The following is an 18,455-nucleotide window of genomic DNA, read 5'->3' on the forward strand; positions in this document are numbered from 1 at the left end:
ACAACTCACCAAACGCTTATTAAAGTTATTTCTGTAGGAAAAGCACACATCTGTGAGGCTGTGATTGTTACAACATTCAGTCGAACCATCTAGCCGTTTGTATGCTAAAGAGAAATAGTGAATTAGAATCTGTTATATAGAAATACATTTGTAATGAAAATTTTGCTTTCAACACAAAAAGAGTAAGTAAAATGCATGTGAACTTGGAAACAATTGTATGATTCCTAGTTCAGTCTGACAGGCTACTCACTGCAGTGATTTTATGTTACAAAAAGAGACACGATATTACAAAAAGACTTGTCCAGTTTGAAATCAAGAAGCAGCACTTACCATAGATTTATGTCTTCCTATAAACTTACCTATTAATAAAGCTAGAGTTCCAGGGTCTCAGTAGGTTTTGCAGTAACTCCAGCTAGTCAAGCACAAATATTTAATGAGCCACTATTAGCTGTCCTAATGCTACTGATCCAGTATTACTAAAGTTCCTGCAATGCGGTGTTAGCAGAGTGGGCAAGAGGATGCCTTAAAGACTCTCATCCCTAAAGACATCCCCATTAGATCAAATATCTATCCTGCCTCCTTGCTTACCTTACGGCTTTCCTCATAAAATCAGGGCAGCCCAATCTGACCCCAGAGATGTGCACATATTTGCCTGCATACCAATAATCCAGTTACCACTTTTGGAAGACAATGCAAACAGGGTAACTGTTTATTCTCATTATTCATTTATTTTTCAAAGGTTTTTGGTGTACTCCCTCACTTGTATCTGGGGCAGAATAAGAAAACTAAATCACTTATACAGGTGGAATAAAAATGATTCCATGTGTTTATTTTGGAAGGTTTCCTGCACTCAGCATATCAAACTTGTAAAGCATAAACTGATGTGTAGCAGGGACCAATTAAACTTAGAATCTTATATGTATGCTACCATAGATGTGCTAAGGAAGACAGATTGAAGAGCAAAGTTACCAGAGAACTACCAAAAAAAGTACGTTTTCTAGTACCACAAAAAGCTTTTCTATTACAATTGTGTCTTCAAGAGCACTGGCAGGAAAATGTTAGTTGATATGCAATATGATTGTACAAGGATTTTGTATTTTAGTCATCGGTCGTTGTTTGGTTTTCAAACAGTTTTTTTTTTTTTAAACTAGGCTATTTGAGGGAGACATCTTGTATTGGTTAGAGTGGATCCCCCCCAGCCACTGTGGCTCTCTCTCCTTGGTCTACATAAAATGAAGAACAAAACAGGTGAAACAAACTAACTGATAAATCAGTTTCTCTTCTGCATTGCTTGGCTGTGTGGGCAGTTTTGTTTTCTTTTTTCTTTCTCTGTTGTTTTCTTATAATTGAATAGGTATTTAAATTTTAAATGAGGATTTGTATTTGAAATATGAAGGCAAACTGTGAGTAGCAAATGGTACAGATAAACCTGTGCCTGTAATCAATAATCCGTCACCCTTAAGAGTAAAGTATAAAGTACAAAGTTGTTTAGGATTTTTTTTTTTTTTTTTTTTTTTTTTTTTTTACCAATCCAGGCTACAGTTTCAGGGTTGTCTCTGATCAGTTGCCAAGTCCTACCAATTTTTACCTCCTCATTATTTTTCTCCTATATATTTGCATTTGAGTGCAGGCTCTAACTTCTCACCTGACCCATTTGAAGAATCCTAAGAAGTCTTGTTTGCTTACCACCTATTAGCATACGCAAGCCTTTCCTACATACCAAATGCTTCAGATTCATCTTCCTGAGTAAAACTATGAGAATGTAACTCCTCTGATCAAAACTTTCTAAGGACTGCACTACTCCCAAATAACGTCTAAATTCCATAGCCTAAAACTGAAAGATTGCTGCTTTTTTTCTCATCTTATCTCATACTATCATCTTGGTGAACCAAATTACTAGCAGTTCCCTAACTGCTTTCTAGGTTCTGGTGCCAAGGTTTATTTCCATTTTGGCCTCCTGAAATTAGACTCACTGTTGAGGCCCAACTCAAGGGGTGATGCTATGAAACCTGCTCTCATCTTCTCAGTGAAGACTGACCACCACCAACTCCCACAATTCCCACTGATTCCTGTCATTACCTACAATTAACCTTGTACTGCAATTAACCTTGTACTGTAATAATGTGGGCATGGTCTGCTTTTTTTTTAATTTAAATGCCAGTTAGTTAACATATAGTATAATATTAGTTTTAGGTATACAATATCATGATTCAACACTTCTATGCATCACCTGGTGCTCATCACAGGTACACTCCTTAATCCCTATCAAATGCTCTGTTTCTTTGACTGGACTGTGAGCTCCTTGAGAAAAAAGTTTCTCAATCTTACATAAGGTATATAACTCAGTATACATTGAATACATATATGATATTCTGTGCCACTTTCCTTTGTATTAGAAATCTAGAAAATTTACATCTGATACTTGATCACTAACTTCTCTTGGAGGAATATATACAATACAGAATTTAAAGTCAAGAATTTGATATCACTATTGATGCAGCATGTACGGAAACACAAATGCCGAAACAGGCCAAGCAGGTTTCAAATAAATGAAGTAGATAGTGTGTGGGGAAAAAAATAGGGAGTAGAGGGACTGCGATGAATTAGAAAATGTATACCCTGCTTTATGGGATTAGCAGCCAGGCACTCAACTTGGGGGCCTGATTCCACGGACTGTTGATTTTATTACAAGAGAAATCTGAAATCTGGACTTTCATGTGAAACCTCTTCAATTTTAAATATTGGCATCTAATTAATATAAAAAAATACCACATAAGCCAGACCAAATACATTTGCCAAGGCTGGATTTGGTCTCTGGGCTACCACCAATTTGCAACCTTTATGTTATGGCTTCTTCCTATGATGATTACTCTAACTAAAACATAAATCCATGGCTGTGGCCATCCTCACAAGTGTAAATATCTCCTGACAAACAGAATTTTCCAATAAAGAGTTACATATTTTGTGGCTATTTGAGAGGTAAATTTGATATTTCTCTGTTTATCAATTAAAAAAAAAGTTCTACGTTTAAAAAAACTTTATTTTAGAATATTTTCTACTGGGTCACATTAAAGGACAAGTTGCTAAGCCAATTTCTGTAACTCGATTCTTAACCTATAAATGGGGATGCCACAGACAATTCTCATATTAGTGTATGTACTTTTTTACTAAGCATGACAGGCCAATCCAATTCTACTTTCGAAGAAGCACTCAAGATTGCATTGAAAGGTCCCAGAGGCATTTGTAGGTTGAATTTAACTCTGAAAGATTAGACTTCTCCCTTAAATCTTAGTCTGGGAGACAATTAGGTAATTCAAGAACAGATCAGTTTCATTCTACCATAGGGAGAACCTACATATTCTGAATGAACCCTAAGATGGGTCCTAAGATAGTTGTAGAAATAGTTTAGCCTCCAAAGCATAGTCTAGAACAGAGGTTAATTTTTTAAAAGTAATCTCTGCACCCAATGTGGGGTTTGAACTTACAACCCTGAGATCAAGAGTCACATGCTCCAGTTGAGCCAGCCAGGCGCCCACCAGAGGTTAATTTCATTTTTTTATTTACTTAAAAAAATGTTTATTTATTTTGAGAGAGCGAGAGAGGGAGAGAGTGCGCACGTGCACATGAGCAGGGGAGGGGCAGAGAGAGAGAGAAAGAGAGAGAATCCCAAGCAGGCACTGTGCTGTCAGTGCAGAGCCTGACATGGGCCTCAATCTAAGGAATCACAAGATCATGACCTGAGCTAAAATCAAGAGTCAGACGTCTAATGAGCCGCTGAGGTGCCCTGAGGTTAGTTTTAGAAAAAGACTGGAACCTTTTTCAATGTATAGTTCACAGTCCCCACTACCTTCTCTATTACTAAAATGAGCTGAATAATTTTCTTATCCTAGCTTATTAAATATATAAATGTAGTTAGAGCTCCAACACAGGGAGGCAAGCCTATTTATTTATTCTTTAAAAAATTTTTTTTTAATATTTTTAAGAGACAGAGAGAGACAGAACACAAGTTGGGGAGGGGCAGATAGAGAGGGAGACAGAATCAGAAGCAGGCTCCAGGCTCCAAGCTGCCAGCACAGAGCCCAACGCAGGGCTTGAACTCACTAACCACGAGATCATGACCTGAGCCAAAGTCTGATGCTAAACCAACTGAGCCACCCAGGCACCCCTCCTCTTTATTTGTTCTTAGTTCTATAGAATTTATACCAGCATCACCTAATAAGTAGTTAAAAAAAATTATAAACACACACACATATACACACATTCTCTCTTCAATTTAGGATAGCAAAAAACCTCTGGATCATAACTTGATGTTCACAATGAAAAAACAAGATACTTTTCCCCAAACAGTAGAAAAGATTAGGCATAAAAACAATCTGAGTACTCAAAATACATGGAAAGGATTCCTGGAAGTTTTCTTTTATTATCTTAAACTAGGTGGGAAAGGGTCTCTTCTCACTTCAGTTATAGATACATATGTATAGATACATAAGACAGGAATACAATATTCCTGTTGCCAGGCAGTTACAGGGATATACCCACGCCTCCTCTGAATAGGAATATAGGCTGTTCAATGGGGATGGCTGAGTCTGAGCTCAAAGCTTCTTTTTAGGGAGCAGTTGCTTTTAGTTTTCAATCTCATGCTCCTGGAAACCTAGTTCAAATGCTGGACTTGTTGAGTACAGTCTTTCTTATTCGAGATAATGCTTTCAGGAAAGAAAAAAGGAATTTAGCTTTATGTGTATATGAAATGAAGGATTCCTCTCAAACTAAAGAAAGAGGATGCAAGCTACTTGTTAGGAAAATAGTCCCAAATAAAGAGCCAGACTAGTTCTTTTCTGTAACTTTCAATTCCACTCAAATCACAAAGTGGCATATGGACACCCAGCAATTGTAAAAGTAGAGGCTTGACTATGAATGGGGGTAAAGTTTTGTTTTCTGTTCTGACCCAGAATGAGATCAGAGATCTATTTCAGGTGCAATGGGCTCCAATTCCTGACCCAGTGTCCTTTTTTGGGGCTTCCTGGAAAGGCCATTCAATCTCCAAGGAGTGTATGGGACAAGCTCCTTAGGCTGGCCCCATGTACTAGGGGAAGAGGTGGAATTTAATCAGCCTTACCTCTGTCAGTGACATTTGTAGTTTAGTGAGTTAATGTTTAAAAATCAAAAAGGAAAGGATTAACAGAAGAAAAGCAGGTCTAAACAATTTCATATCATAGATTAACCACATTTTTTTCTAATTTGACAGAAATTGCTCAGAGCCTGAAGCCTGCTTCAGATTCTGTGTCTCCCCCCTCTCTGTCCCCCCCAACTCACACTCTGTCTCTATCTCTCAAAAAATAAAATAAAACGTTAAAAAATCTAATTTGACAAAAATCTACTTGTTAATATTTTAAGGAGAACATCCAGTCTGCTTAATTATATCTTAAACAACTTAATAATACACCTATGAGAGGTAAGTGGCCAGAAACAATTGGTTGGGACAGCTTACATGCACTTCCAGGGTCAGATCTTTTTTCCAAGGTGGCTTTATTGTTTTTGCAGTGGTGTAAATTTCTAGAATTTTAATTATGTATACTAAAGTCCACTCCAAAATGAACATGAATCACTTTTGGATTATTGCCCACTTTGTATTACCATATTTAATTGTATCTTTTCCCTCTCTTTATAACTAAGGATAAAAAAATGTACCTAGATACATATAAAATACTATTAATCCATAGCTTTCTTTTCTTAAAAAAATTTATTTATTGATTTGGAGAGAGAGAGAAGAGAGAGAGAGAGATAGGGAGGGAGGGCAGAGAGAGAGGGAGAATCTCAAATAGGCTCCATGCTTTCAGTGCAGAGCCTGATGTGGGGCTTGATCCCACAAACAGTGAGATCATGACATGAGCCGAAATGAAGAGTCAGACGCTTAACCGACTGAGCCATCCAGGCACCATAATCCATAGTTTTCTTTAAAATATCTACAGCCTCAGTGGTCAAGTCTGCCATTAAAATTAATTTAGTATATATTTTAATTTAATTTAAATTTACAGTCATTAAGATTCCTATAAACTGGCTAAATGTATTCACTCCATCTAAAAACGGTTAAATAGAGGTACAGGTTTATCAGACATAGTCAACAGTCATCATGTAAAATCAACATGTATCCTAATACAGTCACTCCTAAGGAGATGAAATAGATATTGAAGAATTACTCTGGGATTGATTTTTTTTATTAAGTAGAAAGAGTAATATCTGCTTTATGTTTTAACACAAATACCTCCCAAATACATAACAGTGAAATACTCAAAAAGTTGACAAGGAAAGAGTTTCAGAAGGGCACCGGGGTGGCTCAGTTGGTTAAAGATCTGACTTCGGCTCAGGTCATGATCTCGTGCTTCGTGGGTTTGAGCCCTGTGTTGGGCTCTTTGCTGACAGCTTGGAGCCTAGAGCCTGGTTTGGATTCTGTGTCTCCCTCTCTTTCTGCCCCTCCCCCTATTTGCACTCTGTCTCGCTCTCTCAAAAATAATAAATGTTAAAAAAAAAAAAAGGAAAGAAAAGAGTTTCAGAGTATTTCCAGGAAAATTTTCATTTTCATTTTGTATGCCAGGAAAGGGGCAAAACCTTAAACATTTGAAATGCAGATGTCCTAAATAAAACAATAAAACAATTCTACTAGAGAGAACTTTGATTACTGGGTCAGTTTGGCTTTTGTAATTCAATACATATTACACCAAATTTAGAGAAATTGGAGGAAAATGATAAAGGACCTAAGAAGTGTGAAATAATGGATCATTTCTCTCAGAGAAGAACACATTACAGGTCATATACCAACCTTCCATCATCTGAAATGTTTGGGAAGATGCTAAGTGGCTCTTGAGAATAGTAAAAATGTATAAATATTTCAACCTTAAAGAATCAGGTTAGCCCACTGAACAATGTTAACATTACCACAAGGGAGAAGACTAGACATTGGGTGCCTCTTGACATGATGCAATAGGAAGTAGTGAGCGCCACCTATGAAGTATTTTCACCCCCTCAAAAAGTGGATCCTGAATTTAATCAAGTGTCTACACCTAATGACCATCTATAGAAAATCTGGAGGCTATCTGAACATGTTAATGACATCATAAGCATAATACAGAGCCAGACAAATCCAGAATATGGGCAGTTCAACAAAACAAGTGACAGTTTCTTAAATGAGATCTCAAAAAAAAAAAAAACCTAAAAAAGAAAAAAACACCAGGGGGAATTGTTCCAAGCTCAAAGACACTTAAAAGACATACCATCCAACTTAAATCAACTATTAAAAAAAACAGGTAAGGGGGCGCTTCAGTGGCTCAGTCAGTTAAGGATCCAACTCTTGATTTCAGCTCAGGTCATGGTCTCATGGTTTGCGAATTCGAGCCCCACGTTGGGCTCTGTGCTGATAGAGCAGAGCCTGCTTGGGATTCTTCTCTCCTCACTCTCTGCCTCTCCCCTGTCTCTCAAAATAAATAAATAAATAAATAAATAAATAAATAAATAAATAAATAAATATTTTTTAAAAATTAAAAAAAAAATAGAGAAAAGTGAATACTGACTAGATATTAGGAATTAGTGCTAATTTTGTTAGGTGTGAATAACAGTACTGTGGTCATGTTTAAAAAGTCATCATGTACTAAAGACATGCTAAAGTTCATGGATGAAATGATATGATGCCTGAGATGTGCTTAAAAATACTCCCCTCAAAAGTGGGATAATTAGATTAAAAAGTTGGAAAAATGTTGATAATTACGGAAGCTGGGAGAATGATGTATAAGGTTCCATTTATACTACTTTTCTTTTCTTTCCTAAGTTTTACTTAAGTAATCTCTACATCCAGCGTGGGCTCGAACTCACAACCCCGAGATCAAGAGTAGCATGCTCCTCCGACCGAGTCAGCCAGGCACCCCTCTACTATTTTCTTGACTTTTATGTATGTTTGAGAAGTTTTTACAGTAATAAAAGTTCTTAAAAATGGGTAATATATGAAAGATTATATTTGAAAAAAATTTTAAATCAATTCTTATTACTCTGCCACTGTTGTACATAGTACTTCAGTGAAGTTACTCCTGATTATTTATCATATTTCCTAACCCCAGTAGATGTGGACAAGCATTCCAGGGCATTTCTTGACCTAAAGATATAATCTGTGAATATAATTTGTGTTTTTAAACACTCCAAATAATCTGGGCCCCATGATTTTATATAAAGAGTTGGGAGGCTGATTTTTCAGAGCTGAAAGAACTCTAAATTTGGGAGCATCTGAGAATAAACTTGCTTCACCTTGTCGCTTGCTACACAGAACAACAGATCTGACTTCAGAGGATATTTTCAGACACCAACATGAATTCCTCTGGATGCCTGCCACATAAAATAACTCTACCCCAAATAGCTTTGGATATGACACCATCCATATAGCATGGGAGCATTTAATTACTGGAATTTAGTTAATTGGTTACGGTTGAGCTTGAATGCTGACTTAACACAAGTTCTTCTAAATGTGGAAAGAATTAGATACTAGAGTCTTGAAAGTCAACTATGATATTATGAAATTAGTTAGACATTGAACAATATATAAATATTAGTATCCAACTTACCAAGATACTAGTTTGTGCCTATTATTACTTTACTGATTTATTTAAAAAAATTAGAACAAAATAAATTTATAGACATGGGCTAAGAATTGGTGAATGGCCAAGTACTGCTGCCTGAAGCATATTATTATTAATGTTATTATTATTTAAAAATATTATTAAAATATTATTATTTATTTTGGGAGAGAGAGTGAGTAAGCGAGAGAGAGCGAGAGTGGGGCAGAGAGAGAGGGAGAGAGAGGATCCCAAGAGGGCTCTGTGCTGACAGCCCGATGAGGAGCTTGAACTCATAAACTGTGAGACCATAACCTGAAGTGAAATCAAGAGTTGGACACTTAACCGACTGAGCCACCCAGGCGCCCCTGAAACATGATATTATACTGAAGAAATATACACACCTCTAACTGGGAAGCTTAACTGCTGTAAAGTTGATGCACTAATACAGTAACCAATTTGGGGCTCATAGGCGATGGTATCTAGACATTCATTCCAATCTTGTACATTAGTAACAGGACAATCCTGTAGATGGGTGACAAGGTCTCCCACAAAAAGGCCTCTGGGTCCAATGGCAGGTGAGTCCTTGGGAAGAGGGTACAACCAAATCAGATAATATATGAAGACAAGCTATGATTTATCTGACCAAACAATTAAAGACTCTGATTTAATTAAATAGAATATTTTGGCTAATGCAGAAAATAATCCATCTTTGAATCCAAGATGTACAGTCCTAGAACATTAACAAAATCAACCTAACAATTATAGTTACTTTTCCTACTTCTCTAATTGAATTTTTCACAACTGAAGAAACCCCACCTGCCAACTATGAAGATTAAAATGATAAAGTTTTTCCCAAACTGCTAATTAAAATTTTTTGTGAAAGTAGTCACCAGAATGCCTTCATTATCTTATATATCCTTGGTGGATAAAATTGTAAGACAAGTCCTTATCTAAACACAGTCCCAAATATACAGACAATACCACAGCACAATGAATATGTGAGTCAGTTGTTCACAAAGGTAATTTTCCTTTTCTGAAAGCCTGAACAGAAGACTTGATGCCACTGCAGTAATTATTGTTTAAGGGAGTGAAATACAGAGTTGAAGACAGTTACTTAACTCCCATGAAATGTTCCAGCTGGCTAGCCTAGGTTTCAATCTTCTTACTTAGGAGTAAGGACATTTGTCTCAAAAGCACAGTTATAAAAATAAACAGTAAAGGTAAATGATGCATTTTATCAACAAAGTACAGGTAGAAAACCTTGATACTATCTTTGTAACTCAGAACAGAAACAAATTTAAGTATTTTTAAAAAGCCAATGTCTTCCACAAAACTTTCTGTTCAATTTAAAAGGATGACAGCAATTTCTTCAGGAAAAACTGAGCATTCTGTATATGAGAACTTGAATAAAAGTTCCTTACATCATAAAATGCTGTGTTACATCACAATCTGGTAAAAGGATGCCCCAAGTAATCCTCATTATTTACCTCAGCAACTTCAGTGATGAGCACCCCAACTCCAGTGTAGTAAAATGGCAAGAGAATTACAGGGAGAAGCACGAGAGCTAAAATACCTAGGAGTGCAAGGACGAAATTATGCCAGATACCTGAAAAGAGAAAAAAAAAAAAAGGAGTCAGCTCAACCAAGGGCAGGAATGATCTAGGTATCTGGACTTCATAACACCTGGGGATTCTGATAAGTTACTGAAGTAACCAGAAGAAGCCGCGAAGCAGACAGATCTACTTACTAGTACAGCAGACAGATGTTCAGTTAGAGGCCCCTTCCATTTCAGATAGTGAAATGTAAAATGAGCATGTTTATACCACATTAAGAAGACGACATACTAATATGACTTAACACTAAGAGAATCTATATTCTAATATACATATAAAACATAAATTGAATTTCTACTCACTTTATCCTCTTTTCAGAAAACATATACATTATTAATCAAAACATACTTGTGATCTTTGAAAAAAATTTCAGAGCTATTCAAATAAAAGTTAAGACTAAATAAAAAACATTCTTGCTGAGCTGGGTTATGGACGAATGGGTAAAGAAGATGTGGTTTATATATACAATGGAATACTACTTGGCAATGAGAAAGAATGAAATCTGGCCATTTGCAGCAACGTGGATGGAACTGGAGGGTATTATAGTAAGTGAAATACGCCAGGCAGAGAAAGACAGATACCATATGTTTTCACTCATATGTGGGTCTTGAAAAACTTAACAAAAGTCCATGGGGGAGGGGAAGTGGAAAAAGAAAGTTACAGAGAGGGAGGGAGGCAAACCATAAGAGACTCTTAAGGACTGAGAACAAACTAAGGGTAGATGGGGGGTAGGGGAGAGGGGAAAGTGGGTGATGGGAATAGAGGAGGGCACCTGTTGGGATGAGCACTGGGTGTTGTATGGAAACCAATTTGACAATAAATTATATTAATAAAATAAAATAAAATGGAAAAAAATAAATTTCAACACACACACACACATATATATGTTTATATATATAAAGGAAATCCAAATGGTACTCAGAAAAAGAGATTGTTTTAAGAATTAAACTATTAAGGAGAGTATTATTGACGAACTAAATAGAGTATGTATCTTACACCATGTCACAGACTATAACCATCTCTATCATATATGCAGAAATGGTTAAGGTGAACCCAGTGGTGTGCTGGAGGCTGGTCCTGCCAGCTTGCCACAGCAGACTGTGTACATCTCTTCCTAATTCCTCCTTCAGGGACTTTGGGTTGGTACCTTAAAATTGGCCATGGCAGGAGTAATTATACCACAGAAACCAGCAAATGCTACATATCAGAGCTCCTCACTCTCCCTTCCAGAGCCAGGGGTTAAACAATCACTAGCATAGCACTAGATATCCTCCTCCCCCATACCGATCCTTTCCTTCTTCTACCAGTTTTTCTCATGGGGCAGAGTGGGGGCTCTACTAACACTCTGAACCTTGCAATTCTTATTTGTGCAAGTCTGTCCCTCGCACTCCAGGATATTTAGCCTTTCTGGCTCCCACCCACTGAATGCCACTCTCCCTTCACTGAGACAACCAAGGAATGCTCCCTGCCCCCACACATTCCAAACATCTACAGGAGGGTGACAGCACCAGTGGTTGAGAGCCAATGTTTTATAGTGATAGAAATGTAACCTAAAGACATTTCCCAGACTTGCAGGAATCTGAGTTCGGCCATATGACTGCTTTGGCTAACAGGATATGAGTGGAGGTGATGGGGATATCATTGTCCTTATGGCTGGAATGTAGCTAAGATAGAGACAAGCCTGAGTCTATGACACAAAAGCTGCATGTTGGGAATAGTGAGCTAACAAGACAGAAAGAGCCTGAGTCCTCCAAATAACACAATTAACATTTCAGTGCTGAACTACTTACATTTGGAATGTTGTATGAGAGTTTAAGCCATTGTTATTTTTAATTACAGCAGATACCCAAGACAAGTTTCATGTACCTTATTCATACTGTTAAGATGTTCTTTTTTTTTTTTTTTTTTTGAGTGTTGTAAGTTGTTTTAATTCCAGAAATATCCAGGGCAACTCTAGTCCAGGACATTATGGGTAAACAATCTTTTCGGTTCTATACAGAGAGAGATCTTTTAAATACACCAATTGTATCAAAGCATCTACTGGAAACTGTATTTTGATTTTACATTTTTGAACTTTGGACTTTTTCCTTATTTGCATATTCTATTTATCCCATTTCTTACATCTAGTACTTTACTAATTTTCTTACATCCATTATTTTACTAGTTTATCAGAATGCCCAGTTCTTATAACCATTACAGAGTAATTCATTTTTTTAAAACATATTGACTTATTTATAAGGTTCCCTACTAATGATAACATAGGCTGCTTTAACTTTTTCATACAATGCTACAATAAACAGCTTTGTTCATATTGTTATATATCTAATTATGCATCTGTGAGGGTATGGAAAATTCCATAGAAATGGAATTGCTGGGTCAAAAACAATGTGCATTAAAATTGACCTCCAATGAGTCTGCATTAATTGATATTCTCATAACTGGCATGTTTCCCTACCCTGTAAATAACCCTAGATGCTAGGAAAATGTTAGACTTTGTCATCCGCTAGGTGAAAAGTAAAATCTGTTGTGATTTGAGTAAGCTTGTACATCTTTCATGTTTATTAAAAGGCTATTTGTATTTCTGTTGTCTGAGAACTATTTCTATCTATTGCATTTATCTTTTTTTACTAATTTGTATGTATCATTATTGAATGTATTGAATGTATATATTGAAAAATTTAGTCCTTTGTAAGAGTATTACAATTTTTCCTCCAGTTTGTATTTTGGCTTGGTTTATAGTTCTGCCTATGCAGACATTTTACATTTTGGTATGGTCAAATTGCTCCTTTGCATTAAGCCTTTCCCAGTTCAAAATTATAGAAGATACTCACCTAGGGTTTTCTTGTATTGCTTTCATAGCTTCATTTGAAAAAAAACAAAATTAAAAACTTGTTTTTGCCTAGTGGAATTTACTCTCTAGTGAAACTAACTTAGGGATACAGCTATAACCGCCCTCCTCCCCACTGCCCCACCAAGTAGCTGGTCCCAACACAATTTCACAAAATTATCCATTTTCCACCCCTCCCCCCACAACCCTAGCCTATTACATTTGCCACTGTTATGTTTATGTTAAATTCAGCTTTCTCCCAGCTCTACCAGAACTGCCTAGATGCTTGCACTCTCACCATCACTCCCTTATCAGGATAGTCCCACCACACAGTCATAGCACAGACCATGCTGTTTTCCCACCCAAACAACAGTCAGAGTGCTTTCTTGACTTTCTGAGTAGCCTCTTATCTCTGGTCAGGGACTTGTCAGGGACGCAGCTGGTATGAGATCACCCCTCTGGATTCCAGATTTGCCCATGATGGCTAAGTGGCAAGCAGGGTGGTACAACACGTTTCCTTTATTTAAACAACGTGTTGTCCATTAATGATTTGTTTATAAGTATACCAAAGGAATATTTGTTCTTTTACTTTTTCTAGAACAGGAGTTTTTAACAGCACTATTGGCATTTTGAGCCAAATAATTCTATGTTGTGGGGAACATGCTGTTGTGCATTGTAGGATGTTTAGCAGCATCCCTAGCCTCTATCCACCTGATGCCACTAACAACCTGCCCATTTTCTCTATTTTCTAGCTATGGTATTTACACAGACAAGTTTTTTTTTCCATCTTTAGGTTATTTTATTTCTGCTTCTTCTGTTACACAAGATGTTAAAAAGTGTTATCAAGTGTTAAAAGTCAATACATACAAAATACATTCTACAACTAAGTACCACTCTCTTAACTGAACATGCAAAGAAGTTATACTAAACACCACCTGGCAGTATTTTGGGGAAATAAAATGACTAAAATAGATTGAATTTGACTATTAAGTCACATCTAATATTCAATACTACATAAATCAATGCAGCTAAAAGATAGTTATGAAAAATGTTTTAACATCAAAGAATACAACCAAAATTAAGAGCACACAAAGCCTACGTAACTTTTTTTTAAACAGGAAAATACTTCATGTAGGTTACTGTTCATTGTTTTAAAGAAAATCTATTCCAAGCAAAGTTATCAACCTTCAGAAAAACCATACAAAGAATTACTAAACATATTTCTAAAACTATAAATATGAACATTTGGAAAATACACAACTTTAAAAATTTGTGAGCAATAGGTGAACTTTGTATTTTAAAAAACGTGAAAAGAAGTCCCATTTTTAGAAGAGCTGTATAAAGAACCATCTTTTGATGTGAGGTTCATAAATTATCCTTGTTGGGACCAAACTTTACAAAACACTATGTTTTTCAAATAGTATTACAGAACAAGATATAGCACCCTAACAACGTTATATAAAGGTATATATATTAAATATATATATTTTACTTTTTACTTTTATTTTTACTACTCCATCAAAACATGACCCTTATATATACAGGAATCAATAAAAATATTATTTCCTACAAACAATACACAAAAGTGGCATATTCATTTTCAATCATGCTCCTGGAAGACACTTCCCAACTTTGAGAAGGGTCTTCCCTTCTTACTGGCTGTTTTTGTTTTTAGCATGTGTTAAGATATGAGATTTCAGGTTAGTTGACTGAGCAAACTTCTTATTACAACCATCAAAGGGGCACACGTAGGGCCTGTCTCCGGTATGGATTCGCACATGTGTACGCAAATTGAAATCCAGGGAAAAGCGTTTTCCGCAGCCTTCAAATGTGCACTGAAAGGGCTTCTCTCCAGTGTGCACCAGCTGATGCCGTTTTAGTTTGGAGCTCTCGACAAAAGCTTTGCCACATTCTGCACATACGTGGACTCTAGGACCGTGGGTGTGCAGATGTTTTCGCAAAGCAGAGTTATCCTTGAACATCTTCTCGCAACCTTTATGAGGACAAGCTACTGTTCTTAGAGCATCTTCTTTGGTTTTTTTTGGCTTCATTTTAGTAAATTCTGCTAGTTGTTTAGGATCTGAGAGATCAATACCAGGTAGTCCTTCAGGAGGAAGCTTCTTCCCCGTCAGGTACTCTGAATAATCAGGAGCTGATGTCTCAATCTTCCCTGTCTCCTGGTCTCTTTGGTCATCTGGGGGCCACAGGGTGATGGAGAACTCATCCTCCAGGGTTTTGATCTGCACCTGCTTCTGCTCCCACTTCCTGCTGCCAATCTCAGAGCTGCTACTTCCCCCGTGGGCCTCACTATTAGTGTAATTCTTCTTACCGCTTGACTTCTTGCTTTGGCTGCCGCGCTTCCTGCTGTGGCTGACCGCTGACGACGACGCTGAAGCTGCCAAGGAAGCCAGGGTCTGCTGGAAATCGTCGTCTTCACCGAGCGGGATGACCATCTGGTCGTCGAAATTGTTGCTGGCCTGCAGGTCGTCTGACTCGTAGTAGCCCACCACTTCCTCCTGCGTCTGTACCATGATTATGTCCTGGTCGTGGTCTCCTTGGCTCGAGTTGCTGGTAAACAGCGGCTGCAGCGCGATCAGAGGTGGTTGGTGGTGGCCTCCGTGGACCCAACTGCCGTTGATAATCTCGTACTCTGTGATGGTTTCCATCGACATAGTCTCCACAGGGACGGTCTCCACAGGGACGGCCTCCACAGGCACGGTCTCCACAGGCACGGCTTCCACGTGGATCTGGCACAGCTCCGTAATATCTTTAAGTAACTCTGAATTTTCTGGGGCGATGTTGAGAGAGTCCTCTGAGGCCATGGCTCGGCAGCGGTTTTGGCTCCTGGAAGAGCAGGTGGCGACTGGAAGGCTGCGGATAAGGCTGAGAAAGAAAAATGCGAGCCCCACCGAGCGTCGGTTGAGGCGAAAGCCGCGGAAGACGCGAAAGCGGTTGAGGACGCGAGGACGCCGAGAACGCGGAAGCCGCGGGGGCTTCTGGGTGCCACTGGCGCATGCGCTTCCCAGCGCCTCAGCAAGTGCGTGCTCACGTGCACACCCACGCACTCGTGGACGCTCCAGCCCTCACGCACACGTTCCCCCCACCCCCGCCGCCACGCTGTTGTTTGAATATTAATTCGGTAACCAGCTTCTTCCCTGAAGTTTTCTACATTTCCGTTGATTTTCATGTTTTCTTCCCCCCTCCACCCACTGCAAGGCATACAACAATATCTAAAAAAAAAAAAAGGCTTACTCCTTTATAATATTTTTGTCTTTTTCTCTTATTGTACTGACCCACATTTAGAGACCATTTAACAGTACCAGTGTTAATTGATAATGGGATTGCTTGCCTTATCCTTTAATAGGAATACTTTCAAGTGTTAACCATTAAGAAGTATCCAGCTATTTTTAACCTTTACTACGGATTTTTGCTTTTTAGCCATTAATGGATGATGAATTTTGTTACTCAGTCCGATACCTGCTGAGATGAGGATTTCTTTTTCCCCCAATGGTAAATAATGTTTACCACCTTAAAATAGATTTCCTAATGTTGAACCATCCTTGTATTGTTTAGATACACCATAGGCAGAGTTTCTGGTACTTTCCAAGATGTTGTATCAGTGCTCTATTAGCTTAAAAATTTTTTTTTAAGTTTCCTTCTCCATGTGATCTGAAAAGTTTATACTAAATTGGAATTAAAAAAAAAACCCTTTTCCTTTAAGATTGGAAAGAATTACCCCTATGAAACTTTTGGGGGCATTCTTCATCAACTTTCTTATTTTCTCCCATTGTAATTAGGCTATTGAGATTTTTTTCTTTGTTCCCTGGAGTCTACGCCATTTATATTTAATAATCACCCAAGGTTTTGAAAGTTTTTTGCAGAGATGAATAAAGAACACTTTTTAAAATAGCTGTTTTAATTTTCTCTGTATCAGTTGTCATTCCCCAATCTGACTATAAATTCTATTGATGCTTTCTCCCAGTATAATCTTTTTTTCTTCAAAAAACCTCTTATATTTTTATTTTTTAATTTTCTTAATGTTTATTCATTTTTGAGAGGCAGAGAGAGAGAGAGCGTGAGCAGGGGAGGGACAGAGAGAGGGGGAGACACAGAATCCAAAGCAGGCTCCAGGCTCCGAGCTGTCAGCACAGAGTCAGCCCGACATGGGGCTCGAACCCACGAACCGTGAGATCATGACCGGAGCCGAAGTCAGACGCTTAACCATCCAGGCACCCCAAACCTCTTATATTTAAAATTTTTTTTATTATTATTTATTATTTTCTACCTACATCTTTATTAATGACATCATCTCTTAACTATTTTATAGTTCTTTTCTCACTTCTTCAGTTGAATGTTTAACATTTATTTTCATTTATTTCATAGTAACTACATAAGGGAGTGACTTTTCCTTTTAGCAAAACTTTATACATTATTTCATTATCACTTTTAAATATACTACAATTATGTAGTATAAATGTATGTATGTATGTAGTATAATTGTATAAAACAATTATGTTTTGAATTAAATTGGTCAATTTTTACGTTTCATGGTCACTTGAAAAGAAACTGTCATGGTATAGGGTTTGACATATCTATTGATTTTTACTTTACTAGTTAGTTTTGATGATCTGACTTCTCATCTTACTGCCATGTGTTGAGAGATGAGATTAACTTCCTTTATTAAATTTGTTGTTTTTTTTTCTTGCACTTTTCCATTTTTGTTTTGATAGTTTGTTACTTGATGCAGTAAGATTCACAGTGATTACATTTTCACTGTGGATTACACTCCTTATGATTATTAAGTGACCCCCTATGTCTAACTAACTTAATGTAGTCATATTTTCTGTTCATATTTGCATGGTATATTGTTAATTTTACTTTCAACCTTTTTAAAATAATTTGTTGTTTTTACTGAAGAAACTGGAGTGTATAAATAATTTTGCTTTATTTTTTTCTTTTAATATTTACTTAAGTAATCTCTACATGCAATGTGGGGCTTGAATGCATGACCCTGAGCTCAAGAGTCACATGCTCCTTAGACTGAGCCAGCCAGGTGCCCCTTGCTTTATTACTTTTGACTGAGAATCTTATAAGCTGAATTTATCAACCAAAAAGTGAGATGTTTTCATTTGTGATGTGAATACTTTCCATAACAACACACAGATGAATAAAGAAATTTAAGTCTGTTACCTGCACAGAATATCCTTAGCTGCTGGACCGGTGATATAAGTTGCAAATGAGTGGTGAACAGATCAACAAATGCTCCAGGATAAATAATGAAGAGAAAAATTCCAAAGCCATTAAATCGAACTTGTTCCCTAAGAAATCAAATAAAAAAAAGGAATTTACTACTAGTATTGCATTTTTCCAATTAATAATGTATTTAATCTTAAAACTTCCCACTATAAATTCTTGGTT

General features: G+C 37.2%; 2 protein-coding genes across 14 annotated transcripts in view; both read right to left on the reverse strand.

Annotated features, from left to right (window-relative positions):
- MBTPS2 (membrane bound transcription factor peptidase, site 2) overlaps positions 1–18,455 on the reverse strand; it is a 100,667-nt gene that overhangs the window by 67,271 nt on the left and 14,941 nt on the right. For all 13 annotated transcript variants that reach the window (XM_053891759.1, XM_019433532.2, XM_019433531.2 and 10 more), the window contains exons 5-8: positions 18,228–18,355; positions 10,085–10,203; positions 8,999–9,179; positions 10–104 (exon numbers count right to left, since the gene is read on the reverse strand). In XM_053891759.1, coding sequence (XP_053747734.1) covers positions 10–104; positions 8,999–9,179; positions 10,085–10,203; positions 18,228–18,355 — 523 coding nt within the window. The remainder of the gene's footprint in view (positions 1–9; positions 105–8,998; positions 9,180–10,084; positions 10,204–18,227; positions 18,356–18,455) is intronic.
- Positions 14,149–18,343, reverse strand: YY2 (YY2 transcription factor). The gene is made up of 2 exons (XM_019433537.2): positions 18,228–18,343; positions 14,149–15,920 (listed from the first exon to the last, which is right to left on the reverse strand). Exon 2 carries the CDS (start codon positions 15,857–15,859, stop codon positions 14,690–14,692), a length of 1,170 nt encoding a protein of 389 aa, XP_019289082.1. The 5' UTR covers positions 15,860–15,920; positions 18,228–18,343; the 3' UTR covers positions 14,149–14,689.

The sequence above is a fragment of the Panthera pardus genome, unplaced genomic scaffold (assembly GCF_024362965.1).
Source record: "Panthera pardus isolate Hobbes unplaced genomic scaffold, ASM2436296v1 HiC_scaffold_27, whole genome shotgun sequence".
Lineage (NCBI taxonomy): Eukaryota > Metazoa > Chordata > Mammalia > Carnivora > Felidae > Panthera > Panthera pardus.

Bases quoted from the DNA above. Each gene is read 5' to 3' on its own strand.
- YY2 (XM_019433537.2), bottom strand. From the start codon at position 15,859: ATGGCCTCAGAGGACTCTCTCAACATCGCCCCAGAAAATTCAGAGTTA.